Source organism: Strongyloides ratti (genome assembly GCF_001040885.1).
Source record: "Strongyloides ratti genome assembly S_ratti_ED321, chromosome : X".
NCBI classification, from domain to species: domain Eukaryota; kingdom Metazoa; phylum Nematoda; class Chromadorea; order Rhabditida; family Strongyloididae; genus Strongyloides; species Strongyloides ratti.
Genome location: NC_037309.1, coordinates 1118391 through 1138302, shown reverse-complemented (window position 1 = coordinate 1138302; position 19912 = coordinate 1118391). Strand labels below are relative to the sequence as shown.

The 19912-nt window shown below is 23.1% G+C and overlaps 4 protein-coding genes across 4 annotated transcripts; 2 read left to right on the top strand and 2 right to left on the bottom strand.

Annotated features, from left to right (window-relative positions):
* Nucleotides 1-1221: 1221 nt before the first annotated feature.
* SRAE_X000025000 (1-phosphatidylinositol 4,5-bisphosphate phosphodiesterase epsilon-1) lies at nt 1222-13250 on the top strand (the record flags this gene model as incomplete). Its single annotated transcript, XM_024644570.1, has 7 exons — nt 1222-1375; nt 1511-1665; nt 1835-6554; nt 7050-7184; nt 7231-11611; nt 11654-12914; nt 13122-13250. The coding sequence occupies 7 exons, from the start codon at nt 1222-1224 to the stop codon at nt 13248-13250; spliced, it is 10935 nt and encodes a 3644-aa protein (XP_024510116.1).
* Nucleotides 13251-13544: 294 nt separating this feature from the next.
* Nucleotides 13545-14626, bottom strand: SRAE_X000024900 (Lipase EstA/Esterase EstB family-containing protein; the record flags this gene model as incomplete). Its single annotated transcript, XM_024644569.1, has 4 exons — nt 13545-13619; nt 13738-14136; nt 14198-14375; nt 14439-14626. 4 exons carry the CDS (start codon nt 14624-14626, stop codon nt 13545-13547), a joined length of 840 nt encoding a protein of 279 aa, XP_024510115.1.
* A 1611-nt stretch (nt 14627-16237) lies between these two features.
* On the top strand, nt 16238-17381 carry SRAE_X000024800 (7TM GPCR, serpentine receptor class e (Sre) family and GPCR, rhodopsin-like, 7TM domain-containing protein; the record flags this gene model as incomplete). The annotated part of the gene is made up of 7 exons (XM_024644568.1): nt 16238-16540; nt 16585-16633; nt 16673-16731; nt 16775-16861; nt 16914-17029; nt 17076-17195; nt 17255-17381. 7 exons carry the CDS (start codon nt 16238-16240, stop codon nt 17379-17381), a joined length of 861 nt encoding a protein of 286 aa, XP_024510114.1.
* An 826-nt stretch (nt 17382-18207) lies between these two features.
* On the bottom strand, nt 18208-19047 carry SRAE_X000024700 (MIP27169p; the record flags this gene model as incomplete). Its single annotated transcript, XM_024644567.1, has 3 exons — nt 18208-18780; nt 18824-18926; nt 18986-19047. The coding sequence occupies 3 exons, from the start codon at nt 19045-19047 to the stop codon at nt 18208-18210; spliced, it is 738 nt and encodes a 245-aa protein (XP_024510113.1).
* Between the last annotated feature and the right edge of the window lie 865 nt (nt 19048-19912).

The following is a 19912-nucleotide window of genomic DNA, read 5'->3' as shown; positions in this document are numbered from 1 at the left end:
TTTTACGTATAAATAAATATATATATTTTATATTTAAAAAAATAATATGTTATAAATAATATATTATTTTCTAGTGACTTCTTTATTTTAATGTTATTATTTTAAAATAATAATTTAATATAAAATAAATCTATAAAAAAAAGTCAACATAAATTACCACCTTTTTTTTTCATTATATATTTTTTTTTTGATTAAATTAAACTATTTATTTTTTACTCGTTAAATTAACATTTATATTATTTTTTTAAAACCTTAATATTTTTGGTATTATTTATTAAATAACAAAAAAAAAATTGTTTAGTACTTAAAAACATTTGATATTTTTTAAAACCTTTTAATTTTTTAAAAATTTTTATTATTAATAATATCTTTGATTAATTCTTTATTTTAAAAAAAAATTTAATGTTAAATTTCATGCATTACTTATTACATCTGATATTGATGTAAATAATATATAATATATAAAAATTTCAATTTTGAAATAATGTATATTGTTGTAGAAATGTGTGTTTACTTTTTGGTGCTTTTAAGAAACTAAAATATTTATTATTAAATTGTTTGAAAATTTATTATGTGTTACTTTAAAATCATATAATTTAAATTAACAACTTTACTTTTATTACTTTTTATAATGTAGGCGTTTAAAAATAAATAAATTTTTTAATTATATATTATATTTTTTTTTTGATTATTATGTTGATTAAAAATAACTTTCAAAATTATATTTGTTTTTAATTATAAAATTTTATCTATTTTAATTGGTCATAAAGTTTAAAATTTAATAATAATGTCAATTTATCACTTTAATAAAATTTTGCCAGACACAATAAAAGGATTGATAAATGCTTAATTATAATTTATATACTTACTTTAACTAAAAATTTTACAACCAAAATCTTATATTAATTATTTTTCTTTTTATTATTTTAACCTTTTAAACTTGATCTTTTTATTAATATATTTATTTTAAACCATAAATATATATCTATCTATATTTAATATATTTAGTATTATGAATAATATATTATTAACATTTTTTTATTTATAGAAAAATATCTAAAATAAATATTTGATGGTTAAAGAAAATTCTTAGGATAATTATATAGCTTTAAAAGAGATAATATATGATACTTTACATATTTAAATTTTTTTTATTAATTTATATTCACATTATATACTACAATATTTAAAATAACTTTTTTTTTAATAATAGTAGTGTTAATGACGGCTACAAGAGAATCGTCTATGGAAAATAATGATCGTTATACTTTCGGATATTCAACAGAACTTTCAAATCACGAGTCGTCAATGTGTACTGCCAAACGACTACGACAACGATTACAAAGGCAACAATCTGGTTTGTCAGGAAAATCAGGTAAATATTATGATAATAAAATTATATTTCATATCACAAAAGACAATTTTTTTTTTTTTTGATAAAAAATAATCCCACACATTCTTTTAATATTATATATATAAATGTATAAATTCTTATCTTTTTTCTTTTTAGGTAAACGTTATACAGGAGAGAGTAGCGAATGCTCTTCTCTTGTTGGTACTCCAACTGACACAGGAAGATCTTTTACCTTTACCACTGGTCCAAGAATATTAAGAGACGAAAGAAAAGTTTCAGTGTGCCAGACAATGTCAGAAATGATTTTAGAAGTAAGTTTATGTAATTTTTTTTTATATTATATATATATATATTCTTTTTTAATATTATTTTTTTTTAAAAAAAAGTTATATTTTAAATGAATAAATAAAAATTTAATTTATTTTATAAAGAAAAAAAAAATATTAAATATATATAATAAATTATTTTTATTATTATTAGGCAATCCATCTTGAAGATGTTAATTTAGTTGACAAAATTCTTGCAACACATCAGTCTAAAACTTTATCTTCATCACCATCTATTGGTAGTACTAATACATTAACAGACTTAGCTAGTAGACATAGAACAAATCATCGTCGTTCAAATGCTTCATCAACATTATCTACCCACTCAAGTGGTAAACCAACATGTGCATTATATAATTCTCTTCATATGGCAATTGCACATAAGCAAAAAGATATTGCTGAATTATTATTAAAAAACGGATATGATCCAAATGCTTTAGCAATTTGTTATTGCAAAGGAAATTGTACATCATCAGGAAATATGCCAATCACCTCAATAATACCATCCTCATCCTCAAATAGTAGAACTCATTCAATAACACCGGAAATTTGTTCTACTTGTAGTGCAATGAGAGTTATAAGCATAATTGACCAAACACCTTTAGCTGTTGCAGTTAAAGTTCAAAGCTCTGAAATGATAGCACTTTTAATAGCATATGGGTCTGATATTAATTTATCTGATGAAGATGGTAATACTCCATTAATGTTAGCTGTTAAAGAAACACCAGTATGTTGGAATTGTTTATATGCATTAATTTTAATGGGTGGTAAAGTTGAACAAAAAAATGTTCGAGGAATTTGTCCTTTAGATTTAGTTCCAGAATTAAGAAAAATTCAAAGTACATGTGTTGAAACATTATTTCAAATTGCATGTAGTTGTACTGAACAAAATAATATAATTCAAGAACAATATATTAAAAATTCAAATTATACAAATAATAAGGGACTTAATTGGAGATTAAATGTTGATAATGTTTCACAATATGAAAAACATAATTCTAATAAATCACCATTATCACCAAGGCCAAGTGCAGCACCTTCAATTAGTACTATTTCAATATTAGATAATGTATCTGCAAAAGAGTCAGCACGAAGAAAATCACTTATATCATTACAATTTTATAGAAGAAATAAAATAACAAGAGAATGTAGTATGTTAGATACATTAACATGGGAACAAGCATGGGAACTTTTACAAAAAATGGCAAATAATCCAGAATGTCTTAGTTTTATGGAAACATCAATAAAACAATCAATTGGAAAAATTGAAAATATACCACAAAATGTTGATAGAGATGTATTTGATTCACATTTAGGTGGTTTATTACATACAATTCTTCAAACTGTTATAAATGAATATCAATCAAGTACACCTACATATCGAAAAACAAGTAAACAACTTTTAGTTAATGTATTAATATCATTAATTGAATTTTGTGTACAATTTATTAAGACAAATGGTACAAATAGACAATTTGCTGCATTAAATACATTAAATAAAATAATTGATACTGGATTGGTACATTCACTTTTTAAACAAAATGATATATTATTTCATTCATCAATACTTTTAAATAGATCTCATAATTTTGATTGTGATGAAATTGATCATATTATTCATTCACCAACTGTTGGTTCAACATCATCTCATGATGAATGTGAATCTACTGTTGATAATATATTATATGGTAATATAACTAATAATGGTTTTAAATTATCAGGAAATGGTATTGGAGTAAAAAAGAAAATAGATATAATAAGTGCATTATCAACAGTTGAACCTGATACATTAATAGCTACACTTCATAATGCTATTACAATGCAAAATAGAGAAGCTGGTATTAGATCTGTTTGTAGTCCTGCTCACAGATGGAGACAATGTTGGCAACATTGTACACAAATTTTAGTTGCAAGATTGATGCTTTTTATGACAAGTATTAAAAGTTTTCGTTTAAAATTATCTGAAAAACAACAACTTAAAAATTTAGTTCAATTATTAGAACCAACATTAGATCCACAATTATTATGTTTACTTTTACAAACATTAGCTTTAATTGCCCTAAATCCTATAACTCATAAAATTTTTATAGATATACAAATTGATGATGTATTAATACAATTATTATTACCATCTGATGATTGGTATTATACAAATCATTCAACAAAATTTGGCCAATTTGTTAAATATCATTCTGCTAGAATACTTGTTTATGTTGGTTTAGGTGATCGTATTGGTTCAAGAATGAATATATTTCAAACATTTGAACAATTAAATAATCAAAAAGGTTTATCAACAACAAATTGTAATGAAGATGATTATATTTATGAAACATGTTGTACACCAAAAATAGTTACAGAATTTAATCAAACAGGAATGTCTGTTGAAGGAATTTTATTAAATTTACTTAATGATTTAATTAAAATACAACCACCAATATCTGATGCTATTACAGAAGAATCACCAACAGCAACATCACCTATACATATGATAAATGAAAAAACTACTGAAAATGTAAGAAAAAATTCAACAATATTAACAGAAAAAGAAATTCATGCAGAAACATTTAGATATAAAGCTATGACTGTTATGGAAAATTTAGATAATTTAGAAATTCATTTATGTAGATTAGGTTTAATATTAGATTCAACATTATTATTAAGATTATTATTACATAAATTATCATGGGATTTAAGTTTAGTTATTAAAAAACGTCAACCAAATAATGATGGATATGGATATAAAAATATAACTGATCCAAGAGGTTTATCAGGAAGTATTAAAATAATTGATAAAAATGATAGACATGGTTTAAAAAATTTTGTTAAATCAAAATCATTTGATAGAAGAGAAGATAAAGAAAATAAAAAAGAAGATAAAAATTTTCTTCGTGTTACACATGGTTCAAAAACATCTAAAAGAATAAAAATAAGACGATCAAGTTCTGTTGAAATACTTAGACCTAAACGTTTTAGTAGTGGTGCTAAAGATTTAAAAGCTAAAGAAAGAAGAAAAAGATTAGGAACTGATACATCAACAGGATCTAGTAGATCAAAAAAAACAACATCATCTTCTAATAGTGTACAAAAACATTTACCAAAATATATACAATCATTATTTAGAGGAAGAATGGGTACAGATCCATGTAAAAGACATAGTAGAAGAGATTCATCACCTGAAAGTAATACTTCTGGTTCAGAAGCTGTATTAGAATTTGCAAAAAAACTTCAAAATTATCCATTAACAAGAAGAGATGCTTGGAAACAAACATATAAAAGTGCATATAATAATGATTCATTAGGTGATTCACATAAATTTAAATCATTAAATACAAATAATTTTTTACCTGAACTTGAAGTTCAAGGTGCTTCACCACCTGAAACACCTTGTATTGAATCATTTTGTAATGAAATGGCATCAGAACAATTATTACAAAAAAGACCATCAAGTCCACAAGCTATTCCTGGATTACCATTAATTGAAATTAGACGACCATCAGCATTAAGTCAATTTGAATTTGGATATTTTATAAATTCACCAGAATTAACAGGTAGTGAAGTGTCAGATTGTGCACCATTATTATCTACAGGAAATGGTGCACAAATTAGTTCTAGAAAATCATCAGATGAATCATCAATATATGGGTGGAGTTCAAGAGCAAGTTCAGCTATGAGTCATAGAAGTTCTTCAGGTGCTTTAAGATTATCAACATATAGTGCTGGAACATCAATAGCATCAGATAATAGTGGACCATTCTTATTTTCATTTGTACTTCGTAAAAGAGCATCAACTATTGGAACAAGAATACCAATACCAAGAAGAACATATTCAAGATTATCAAGAGATAGTTTTCGTGTTCCTGATAGAGAATCACCAGTTCATCTTATTGCTATTAGTGAAATGAATCCAGATTTTCAATGTGTACGTCAATTAATTTTAAATTTATTAGCTGTATATACAAAACAAAATACAAATATTGTTGCAACAATGAAAGAATGTGCTGATGTTTTAAAACAAATATTAAATTCACCACAACATCCAACAGTAAAAAATTGGTGTGCAGAAATTATTCATGTTGTTAATGAACATGTTGAACCAGATACAAAAATTAATTCTGAATCAGATGAACGTATTAATGATGAATATTTAGAACTTCAAGATCAAATAATAAGTGGAAGTTTACCAACATTAAAAGAAGAAGCATCACTATTAGCATCAATTCAATTAAGTATTGAAGAAAATTGGCCACATAATCGAAGAACACAAACAATAAGAAGACATTTATTAAAAGGACAATTTGGTAGAATACGTGATTTAGCACAAAAAATTATGGTAACACCATGGGAAGTAGATCAACAATTATATTGTACTCCAGCAAGAAATGGTTTTGAAAATAGAAGAAGAAGTTCAATATTTGAATCAGAAAAAAGAAGTAAAAGTGTTAATATTTTACGTTGTATAACAGATGCAGATACTTTAATGTCAGCAGATTTACAAGCACAATGTTTGCCTGCTGATCTTAGAGGAGATAGAAGAACAATAAAAATGGTTAGAGAAAGGAAAAGAAAATTATTTCATAGTCAAGTATATGAAAGTGAAATAGGCATGAAAAAATTATATATTCAAACAGCTAAAAAATTAGCAGCATATGGTTGTAAAGTATTTCAAGTTAAAGAATTAGTTCATGGAAGAACATTAAGAAAAACTGTTAGATTGTTATGTCTTAGTAGTACAGTTTTATGTTTATTAGATGGGCAAACAAAAATTGTATTAAAAAGACAACATGCTTCAACATTGCAACAATGGCGTGTTGGTGGTGGTGTATCTAAACATCAATTATTACTTGAATTTCGTGGTGCTAAATGGCAATTAATAGGTAAATATTCATATATATGTATTTTTTTTTTTCTATCTATTTCTTTATACTAAATTAGGCTTATTCTTATTTATTAATTAACATTTAAGATGATGAATAATTTTATTATAGATGACAATTTTATATCATTATTTACATTGTCATTGTCATAAAAAAAAAAAAAATTTTTTTTTATCATATAATTATAATAGATATTTGTATATAATACAATGATACTAAAAATTTTAAAATGTTTACTTTTGTATTATTACAAAAATTTCTATATTTTAATGACTAAATACTATATTTGAACAATTTTATTTCTTTTTTTGCAGAATATATTTTTATGATGTGAAAAAAGTTTTTATTTTTAATGTTATTGTAATTATATTCAATGGTTAATTTAAATATTTATATTATAAATAATTTAAAAACAACTTTATTTAAATGACTATATATTTATAGTTTATTTTAAATTAATTTTTAAAAACTAATTTCCTTGTTATTTTTTTTTAGCTCCTACATATAATGTTTTAAAGTCTATATCAATGACTTTATGGGAAATAATGCAAAATAGTGCCAGTACATCAATTCAAAAAAGTTTAAATACAGCTATGCAGTCATCAACTAATGGAATTGGTCGTTTTAGTGGTAGATTTATTATTTCATGTTTTATTTATTTTGTTTCATATTTTAGTAACATCAACCAGAACATCAACATCCTCTTCATCATCAACTACAGCAGGAATACTTTTAAATGATGAACCAATAACACTTTTTAAATTAGAATTAGAAAGATTACAGTATATTTTACATTTTCCTGAAGAAGTTGCTTTTCAATTATCAGCAACTGAATATCAATTATTTTATAATATTCAACCAATTGATTATGTAAGATATGTATCGTGTGATATAACAAATGTACCTGTAATAGATAATCCAAGTCCAGTAAAAAATCTTGTTAAAAGACTTAGTGAAGTTTCTTCATGGATTACACATGTTATTATATCTCAACCAACACATGAAGATAGAAAAATTGCATTATTAGCAATTATTAGAATGATTGATACATGTTGGAATATTGGAAATTTTAATGCTGCAATTGAAATATTAATGGGTTTAAAAAGTGATAAACTTCGTCCTTTTTGGTTATCATTAAAATCTGAAGAAAAAAGAAGATTTGAAGAACTTTGTGAAATGTTTTTATCAAGTACAACATCAACTCCATCACAATATTTTGTTGAAGCATTACAAAGAGGACTTGCTATGCCTCAATGTAGATTAATACCATTTTTTGGTATTTTTTTAAGAGATCTTTATGCAATTGTTAATGATATGTCATCTGTTGTTGTTTTAGGACATAGTGGTAATAAAGATAAACTACAATTTTTGAATGATCAAAATGGTGATGATCATTTTAGTTCAAGAATAGGTGTTGGTTGTTTATTAAATTCAGACAAAATCAAATATATTACTGCTGTTGTTAATAATTTAAATGTTTATCATGAACATTATAAGAATACTAATAAATATATACCTGAAAGTCCAAATTCATCAATTGGAAGTAGAAGTGATATTGAAATAAAATCATATGAACCAGTTAATCCTTTAAGAAATGGTAATCATGGTGTTACATTTATACCTCTTGATACATCAAAATTTGATTTAGATATCATACAAAGATTACAACATGGTACAACAGTTATTCATTATGATCCAGTAACAGGAAGAAGTGTACTTTGTTTAATAAAATTAGATTCTAGTTGTGGTATAATAACATGGAAAAAAATAAATTATGGTATAAATAAAGAGGGTAAAGATAAAAACAAAAATGAATCAAATCCAACAATTAAAAATACATTTAATGCTGCAACAGCTATTGGTGAAGGATTACGACCACTTGGTTTATCATCAAATATTATACAAAGACCATATGGTGATTCAAATTTAGATGAAGGATTTATAAGATTACGATATGTTAAATCTGTTGAATCAGTTGATTCATATGATATAGATATTGAAACTATATATAGAAGACATAGTTCAGAAGAAATGTCTGTACCTGTTTTTTGTTGGAATATAAATTATGGAATTTTACTTAATGAAAATGAATTTTTATATTTTTTAGCACCACAACAAATTGCCCATTATTGGATGGTTGGATTAAATGGTATTGTTAAAAAATTACATGAACAACAAAATTTACCTGATAAACGTGTTATTTGGTTAAAAATATTATATTTACAATTATTTCAAGAATCTGAAAAATATGCAAAATATGATGATGAAAATAAATTTTTTGGTCCAAAACCAATGGATGCATTACAAATATTTGGTGGTAATATGGAAAGAATAAAAGGATGTATGATAAATACTGTTCCAACAACAACTATACATACACTTACAAAATGTCCAGAATCAAAAGAAGTTGGAGATACATCATCAACTAAAAATCGTTTAAAAACATTAACTGGTGCAATGAAAAAACGTATGAGAGTTCAAAGTAGAGATACAAGTAGAAGTCAATCACCACAACTTAATTCATCATTAGTAAGACCACCTTCTGTTAGAAGTCAATTATCAAGTCAAAGTGGACCACTTGATTTTACCAGTCCTGCATATTTTTTAAAACCAAAAGGTGATACAACATGTAGTGAAAATGGTGATATAGATTCACTTTATACACCAAGATCAAGAACACCAACAAGTAGTTCATATGGTGGTAGAAGTGTTGGTGGAAGATCTATTAAATCATGGAGAGCACGTGGTGGTGAAACACCAAATTCTGGTAGTATAAGTAGTGGTGGTCAAGTGTCAGGACTTAATGGTTTTGCAGCAAAAGAATTTCAAGATAAACCATTACATTTATATGAATTTGTTGAATTATATAAAGTTTTTTATACAAAAATTCGTACAGATTTAAAAGTTATTTTTAATGATTTTATTAATTCATATACACCAAATGTTATTGTTCAAAAAAATTCAAGAGATCGTCATTCACCAAGATTACCATCAAGACTTGAATCAATATCAAATCAATCATCAAATGATTTTCTTCCATATGATATATTAACAAGAAATTCATCATTACAAAATTATACTATTAGTGAAAAACAACTTAAAATTTATAATGCTTTAGTTTTTTATGCAACAAATCCAAATCATATTGATACAACAAGAAGTGGTTTTATGAATGCTAGTGCATTAAGACATTTTTTGTGTAAATATCAAATGGAAATGGTTGATGAAAATTATACTATAAAATTAATACAAGAACATGAACCTGATCCTATTTGTCGTTCTAAACAACAACTTTCATTTGAAGGATTTGTAAGATATATGTCAGATTCAAATAATTTTGCTTTTGTACCTGAATTAATTGAAGAAAATTCAGAAAATTTTGATTATCCACTTAGTTATTATTATATTAATTCAAGTCATAATACATATTTAAAAGGACATCAATTAAAAGGTGAAAGTAGTGCTGAAATGTATAGACAAGTTCTTATGAATGGATGCCGTTGTGTTGAATTAGATTGTTGGGATGGTGATGATGGAATGCCAATGATATATCATGGTCATACATTTACTTCAAAAATTAGTTTTCGACAAGTATTAGATGTAATTAAAAAATCAGCTTTTGAAACTAGTGATTTACCTGTTATTTTAAGTATTGAAAATCATTGTTCACTTCAACAACAAGCAAAAATGGCACAAATGTTTAAAACAGTTCTTGGTGAAAAATTAGTTACTAAATTTTTATTTGAGGCAGATTTTACACCATATGCACATTTACCATCCCCTAATCAATTAAAAAATAGAATTTTAATAAAAAATAAGAAAATGATATCAGAACCTATGTGTGGACCATCATTCTTTTATGAAATACAACAAAATTGGAATGAAGAATCACAAAATATGAATAGAAAACAGAGTAAAAATTCATATGAATCTAGTACTGCTGATGAAGAAGATATAGATTGCCTATTTGATGAAAATGAGCAAGATGAAGAGGAATCTGATATTATAAGTGAAACTGAAAGCCCAAAAGAGATAAGATGTATTGTTAAAACAGAAAGAAATGATAGAATTAATATGAATGATATTAAAAAAAATAATATTAATATTAATTCAAAAAATGAAATAGATGATGTGAAATTTAACTATGAAAAAAAACAACATGCTATTAATGATACATTAAAATCAAATAATTTACGTAAACAACCTATTGTCAGCTCACAATTAGCACCTGAATTATCTGATTTAGTTAATTATTTACAATCAGTTAAATTTAAAGGTTTCCCATCACATTATAGTGATAATAAAACATTCCAAAGTAGTGATAATCAAAAAACACTTCAATCAAATGGTAATACTTTGTCAAGTTGTAATAGGTCACGTATAACATCAAGTAATATACCAAATTCAGGTTTTCCCGTAAAACGACAAAAAAATATTATAAATATGTCTAAAACTGATTCATTAAAAAGTCTTGATGAAATTAATAATTCAATGACAACAACAGCACAATCACTAAGACCAAACACAAATGCTAGTTGTTATCAGGTTACCTCTTTAAATGAAACAGTTGCTAGAAAATTATGTAGAAAACATCCTTTAAAATCAATTGCTTATACAAAAGATCACATTGTTCGTACATATCCAGGAGCTATGAGAATTGATTCATCTAATTTTAATCCTATTCAATATTGGAGTCATGGATTACAAATGGTAGCATTAAATTTTCAAACTGTTGATACATATATGGCATTAAATTCATCAATGTTTGAACAAAATGGAAATAGTGGATATAAATTAAAACCAAAAGCTTTATGGGATGAATCACATCCATTATATAGAAAATATAATCCATTATCTAAAGAACATGCTAATCAATCTGCATTATTAGTTAATTTTACAGTTATCTCTGGGCAACATGTTGGTGGAACATATAATAATTTACATACATATGTTGAAATTGAATTAATTGGAATACCCCAAGATTGTATAAAAGATAAAACTAAAGTAGTTAGAAATAATTCTGTAAATCCTGTTTGGAATCATACAACAAATTTTAGGTAATATTTAAAAATATTATAATAACACTTCTTTTTTTTTAGAATCTCTTTTGTTGATTTAGCTTTTATTAGAGTCTCTGTATGTGATTCATCTAATAATGGTCGTGTTATTTGTCAAAGAATTATACCATTAAAATGTCTTCGACCAGGTTATCGTCATCTACCAATGAGAACACAATCAAATAAACCAATGGAACAAGCATATTTATTTATTTTGACAAAATATGAACATGAAGAACATATATATTTAAATGATGAAGATAATCTTAATAATATTGCTTATGAACAAGAAATGAATTATCAAAATTTAAAATTATTTAAAGATTCATGTGTTAAATCATTACCAATATATAAAAAACAAATTTTTGTTATGAGAATTTATGGTATATCACAAGATGATAATTGGATAACAGTTGAAGCAGAAGAAAAAACAACTGTTAGAACTGTTATACAATTAGCATTACAAGGTAGTGGAAAAAATACTGATAATGTTGAAGATTATTTTTTGGTTGAAGAATTTGTTTCTAAAACAAATTTAAATCCACATATTATTGAAAATGAGGAACCATCAGAAATGAATAAATTTATTAATCAAAGAATATTATTACCAAATGAACCAATTATGGATGCTGTTGCATCATGGAATGGTGTTGTAAAAAGATTTGTATTAAAAAGAAAAGGTTCTGATCAAAGTAATAAGACATGGTATAGTAATATTATTAATAAAAATGGACCACAAACAAGTAGTAATACATTACAATCACCAATAATATCATCACCAAATAATCATCCTACATTTAGAGAATCATTAAGTTCAAATGATAAAAGATTTGGTTTAACTGAACCTGTTAATTTAACACAAAAATCACTCTCATCAACACATATTCATGGAAATTCATTAGAAGTACAAAAAACAATAGAAAATATTGAGTTACCACCATTAATTCTTCAACAACGACCAAAATCAATGGGTGATACATTTTTAATTAGTATTCATAATGTTAGTAAAGAACATCCTTATGCTATATTAAGAGTAAACATGAGTTCAACAGCTAAAACAATAATAAGTCAATTATTTTTAAAATTTAGAATATTAGATGCAAATGAGAATGAATATATATTATTAGAGGAAGTTTATGATGAATCAGAAGTACAAAATCGATTAAAAGGAAATAAAACATCATTAATACCATCAAATGCAAAAATAAGTTATAGAGCATTAGCAGAGGATGAATATTTATATAAATGTCAAAATCATTGGGGATATGGTGGAAGATTTGTCCTAGAAAATAAAAAAGATACGGTATGAAAATTTTTATTATTGCTTTTGTTTTGTTTCGTAAGTTCGTTTATCATATAATAATTAATTATTTTATAATTTTACAAATGTAAATATATTTGTATATTTCTAAAATTTTTAATTGAATTTTTGGTTGCCATAATTATGCATGCTTATTTTTTATATATATATGTACTTTATATTTTTTAAAATATATAATTAATTTTTTAGAAAAAACGAATCAATGAACAACCAAGAAAAGTTTCATTATCTAATGTTAGATCATTAGGCTTAACAAGAAGATTTTCAAAGTTTGGTAAAAGTTTAACAATGGATGTAAGTAGCAAAGTAGATAAATAATATAATTTTATTTTTAATCATAACAATTTTAAAAGCTTTTCTTTCTAATGTTATTATAAACATTTTATTAATAATAATTAAAGATATTTTTTTTAATAATTTTTTCACCTTTTTAATATGCTATATTTTTTTTATTTTTGTTTAATGACATCATAAATGAATAAATAAATAATTATTGAAAATTTAATTTTTTGTTTTGGTTTATAATATAGATTTAATTAGTAAATATTTTTCTAAAATTTGAAGTCTAGAATACGCTTCTTCTTTAATTGGTATATTAATTAATATTTGCATTTATTTTTGTCTTAGAAGTTTTAATTGCAAATTCGCTGTATTAAAAATTACTTGATCATGATTCATACCAGTTCGCTATAAAATATTACATAAGTAATAAAAAAAAATATATGAAGGTTATTGTTAAAAATATCGATAGATGTTATATATAAAATATACATAAAATTTTTTAAATCAAAAAATAAAAACATACCTGAATGGATTGATTTTCTCCTTTAATTTTACTTGCAATCTGCCCACATGTTATATACCCAACTTTGTCATCTGCATTAGAATATATTGTATAAATTCTTTTACCTTCATATTTTTGTTTTCTATTGATATCAGTAATAAATTTAGAATTACAATTTAATCCATTAATTAAATTACAACTTCCAAAAGGAAAGATACATAAAGCTGAACCATAATTTGCTCCTGCAACACTAATAAATTTTTCAACAAGTACCGTAATTGGTGGACCTAAATCACGTCCTGTATCAACACATTTTGATCCAAGTATAGCTTTTCTTGCTACAGGTGATCCCATTGAATATGCTATTATGTCAACTTTTGAATTTGTATAATCAGCCACTGTTTGAATAAACATTCGTATCTTAAAAATAAATATGATAATCATATTTATATAAAAAAATTTTTTTTATAATATTATTTACCTGCATTATAAATCGACATTCCATTGTTGCCATTAAGATATTTGTTTTTCCAGCATCACCATATGTTGTTCCATATACTAAATCATCACTATATCCATGATTTAGAAGATATTTGCGAATTGAAAAAAATGTTCCAGCACTATTAGTAATACCGTGAACTAAAATTACTGGACGTTTTCTTAAATAATAAATTTATATATAAATAAATAATATTAAATTAATTTAATAGATATATGCATACCCTTTTATATTTGGTCTTTTGTTACCACCACCGTAACTTCCTTGACGTCCTAAATCTTGACGCGCTAATGTTTTTGCAATATCTTCACCATAGTGATTAGTTATAAAATTTATAAATGCTTCAGATATAGTTAATGTAAAAATTGGAAATAAAATTATAAAAATTAATGTAAAAATTGTTATTTTCATTACCACTATAAAGTTTAACATAAATTAAAAGGTAAAAAAATTGTTGTTAATTATTTTAAGAAATTTTATACATCAATGTCTTTTAAAATAATAGAATTTTAAAGAAATAATTTTATTATATATGAACATACATTGTATGTTATATATAACCTCTGGGCTAAAATAAAGCCGGTTTTATCATATGAAATCAAGGTAATATAAGCATGTTTTATGAAATGATTTTTGATTTTGACATATTATAACAGTTACTTATGCTAAATGAATTATATAGACATAATACCATATAATTTTATATGCCAAGACTTGTTAATTATTATGATCAAGAAAAGAGAACTTTTTTTTTTATGTTAATTATTGCTAACCATTTTTTGTTTATATAATTAATGTAATTTCTAAATTTTTTTAAGGTTGATTAAATATCGAGTTTTATAAATGCATCAAATAATTTTATTTTTATACAATAAAAAATACAAAAAAGAAATTAGCAAATGAGGATATATATAATCATAAAAATATATTATATATTTAAAAATTAATAAACATACACAAATAAAAGTATAAGTCATTTTTAATTAATTTTTTCTATTATTAGTTAAACCAGACAAATATAATTCTTTTCCTTTTTCAACAACTTCATCATTTATTTGATGGTAAAAAAAAAATTTAAAAGGATGAGTTGGAAACTACAAAAAAAAAATTTTATTATAATTTTATATAATAAGAAAGATTAAATTACCTCAATGTTTCTTTTTACTTCATTATTTGACTTACATTGGAAAAATTTATCATTATCGCAAGAAATTTGATTAAAATTTTCATAGATATCCTTTGATTTTCTCACATTATTGTTTATGAAATTTGTATCATGAGACATATTAAAAAAAAAGATTGTTAAATATAATTTTATATAAATGACACATTAAAATATAATTAATATTTTTTAATTTCTTATCAAATATAAAATATATTTTATATTTTCTTAGATAATTAATGAAAATTTTTGTGATAACATTTATGTGATAAAATTTTTAAAAGATTAAAAAACTTTTTCTTTCTTATTTTATATAAAAATTAATCATAAAATAAAGATTATATGATAAATATTTCCTATATTTTTAAAAAATCTTTATAAAAATTTATTAAAATTAATTATATGTAATTTTAAATACGTAAATAATTAAATATTTAAATGTAACATTAACTATTATTGCATATTAATATATCATTAACTACAAAATTTAAAAGCAAAGTTAAAAGTTCTAAGTAAAAAAATTTAAATGTATATAAATTCTTTTGGTTTTAATAAAATATTTATACATTACATCATTTAAATATCAAATCTAAATTATTTTTCTACTGTGAAAGATTTGTACATTTTATTGTTATTAATTTAGCAGTCTTAATATAATTAATGGACTTTTTTTATAATAATTTCTATTATATAAATAAAATAGCTAGTTATTAATATAACTTTTTATAAAAAAATTTATATGATAAGTTTATTTTAATAACATTAGCTAAAAAATGATTTTAATAAGAATTATATTATTCTCAATTGAGTTTTTGGTCCTTACAATATCATTACCATTATTGATATCTTTTATGTATATAATGACAAAAACTGAAACAATGAATAAAAGATTAAAAATATTACTTGTTAATTTTGCTTATTCTGGATTACTTAATATTGTAACAAGATACATTAGTATTGCATGGTATTTAGCTGATTCTAAATGGTTTTCTATAAATGGAGTATGTTATCAAATTATTTTTAGACTACATGATTTATGTGTTATTATGCTTGTCGTTAATCCTGTCGTAATTGCAATTGAAAGAACCATTGCAACAATTTTCCCAAAGAATTATGAAGATTTTGAATGTAAAATTTGTAATTATATATTAAGAATTCTCTCAGTAAGTTTTTGAAAACTTCAAGAAAATTATACATTTTATTTTAGTGGATACTTTCTATATTATTAATATGTACATTGTATTTTATTATTTCAGGTAAATATTATATTACATGATATTTTTATTTTTTTTTAGATGATTCAACTATATTTTTTATTGTGTTAATGATATTATTAAATATATTAACATTTATTGTAGGTTATTTAAATAACAAATTAAAATTTTTTTATTTTTTAGACATTTAGCATATTATTTTATATAAATAAAAAAAGATTTTTAAATGTTGGAAAGGATATACAAAATTCCTTGTCCCATAAATATCAGGTTAATTTTAAAATTAAAAAATAACATTAAAAAACTTTGTTACTAAATTTAGATTGCTGAAAATATCCGTACATCAAAAATGTTAGCAATATTTATTGCACAAATTACAATTGTTCAGATAATCTTACAATCCATGTTATCTGTTATTTATTTTTATTTTGTTCCGAAGTATGTCTATTATAATTTATTAATGTTTATCTTAATTTTTTTTTAGGCAAATGTTTTATGAATATGAAATTTATTCAAACATCTTTGACATTATAAATGCAATTTTTTTAACAACATTTCCTCTTCCTATTCTGCTTTCACACAAAGAAACAAAAAAATTATTTTGGTAAGAACTTCTAATAAATTATTCTTTCTCATGCTTCATTTAATCTTTTTTTATTGCAGTATAATATTTAATAAAAAAAATTCAAAAGTTGGTACAACTGAACCAAAAAATGTATTTGGAAAAGATCTCATAATACATAACACAAATTGTGATAATATTGAAATGTTACATGAGTTATGGAAATGATTATTATAACTAACAACAAAAGTTAAAATTGTCTATAAAAGATTAAAATATAATTATACATGTGTTAAAATGTCAAAAACTAATGTAAACCAAATTATTTATTAATTAATTTTGACATAATCATTTAAAATCTAATGGAATAACTTTGCAAATTTCATCTGTCAAAAACTTTTAATGATAAATATTTATATTTAAAATATAAAACCATATTTAGTTCAATGGACAAAATCAGACTTATCGTGAAAGTCTATCTTCTTAGTAAAGCTGTTAACTTGTATATTACTTTTTAAATATATGACAGTTCTATTTGTCAAAAGTTTTTACAAATGACCTTTAAAACATTTACTTGATATATTATAATTTGAATATTCTAGACATGTACTTTATTACTTATTTCAAAAAATTTTTAAATTTTTAATATTAATCTCTCTTTAATGATAACTAACATTTTTTAATTTTGTAAATGGAAAAGAGTAAAAATTTTATTATATTCAACAAATAATAAAAAATAAAAGTTTTTTTTTTATATTATATCGTGATAACTTTTATTTCATACATATTAAAAGTAAAAGAATTAATTAAAAAAATGTCTTCATAATATTTACTAACATATTGTAATGGTTAAACGATATTAAAATATAAATAAAGAAATTTATACTTTTTTCTTCCATTGTATTTTTTATTCACACACAATATATTATATACTTATTTTGCGTGGGATTTTTCAATAAAAAAAAATGTACATATTATTGTAAAGTACAATATAATAAAAAAAAAATATGCCCTTTATAAGTAATTTTTATAATTCATATAAAAATATTTCCTTTCATTCAATCTTTGATTTGGATGGAAGAGGACCTGCTTCATTTTTAACATTTTCATAATTTGGTGGAGCTGATGGAGTTGGACCTCTATAGTTAAGGTTTGTATTACTATCAGATGGAAATTGAGAAATAGTTGTTGTTTCACCAATACCACTATATGGTGGTGGTTCTTCAAAAATATAGACACTTCCACTTGGTGGTACATCCGGAAAAACATCTCTTGGAGCTTGGAAACCACACATATTTCCATTTGGTGCCATATAATATTCTGGTGGTGGAGCAAAAACATTTCCTTGTGGTTGTTGATAAGGTGGTGGAGCATCATATGGTCTGAAAGCTCTTGCCATATCAGCAGCTTTTAAGAGTGCTCTTCCATAGTCGGTACAACCACCCTTATTAAATGTTATTTTCCAACAAATATCACTATGTAAATTACCACCAGGTTGTGGTGTAGCATAACCTTTCAAATAATTTGCTCCAAATAAGGGAAGCTCTATTTTAACTTCATTCATACAATGAAATGGCATAGAGAGAGACTTTACTTTGTCAGAGTTTCCTTCAGAAATAAAAATTGTCTATTTATAAATAATTTATATTTTAAATATTTTAGAAAATTACCCTATGTGAAGTCAAATACATACTTCCAGTGACACTCTTCTTCAATAAATCATCTTTTTCACCAGGAAACTGGATAACAACACCTTTACAATATAATAAAATCCTAAAACATTTAACAATAATGAAGTTTTATTGATTTTTGTATATTAAAAAATAACTTACATTTCACCATTATATATTAAAACTCCTTTTCCATCAGGAGTATGTGATGTATTAAGAGACATCTTAAAATCTTTAAAAGATAAAAAATATTAAAAATTTTTAATTTTTTATGAAACGTGTTATGATGATGAAATAAAAGTAGATGAGAAATGTTTTATTGTTTATAAACCTTTTTGGAAAAATGATATACATAAAGCAATAAAATAAACTATAATATTTTCATGTTACGAAACAGTGAATTTTTTTTTTTTAATAAAATGATACAATTTTTATAAACTTCCCTTCAAAAACAATTGATAAATATTTAAAATAATTTTGTTAAAAAAAATTTTTTTCTTCTTTTACAAAAATTTATAACTAATAAAGAATTCTACATAAAAAAAAAGAACATAATGAAAATGAAAATAATTTTCATAATGAGACTATATGTTTTTATAATGTAATTTGTATATACATATTTCATATTATTTTAATTTTTATAGTGTACCATAGGTATTAAAATCAATATTTCTAATGATAATAAATACATACTTGATGATTGTACATGATAAAAATGTGATAATAATATTACTCATTGTATTTAAATTGAAAATTTTTTTTGTTGTTCTATAATTAGAAAAATTTGGAATGATATTTTAATTTATTTGAAATATAAAATATGAATAATAATATGATTTTTGTTATATCAAATTAAAAGTAATTGTTATTAAATATAAAAAAATAAATATATAAATATTTTTTTTTCCTTTAGTCAAAACAAAGATTTTTTTATGTTATCTTTTAATAATGTGTTTATATGACAAATAAATTTATAAAAAAAAAGATATACAATTTTCTACTTTATAATCTACTCTATAAAAGAATATAATCATAAATTAAAATTTTTTTTATATATTATTAATAAGATTTTGATTAACAAAAATAACA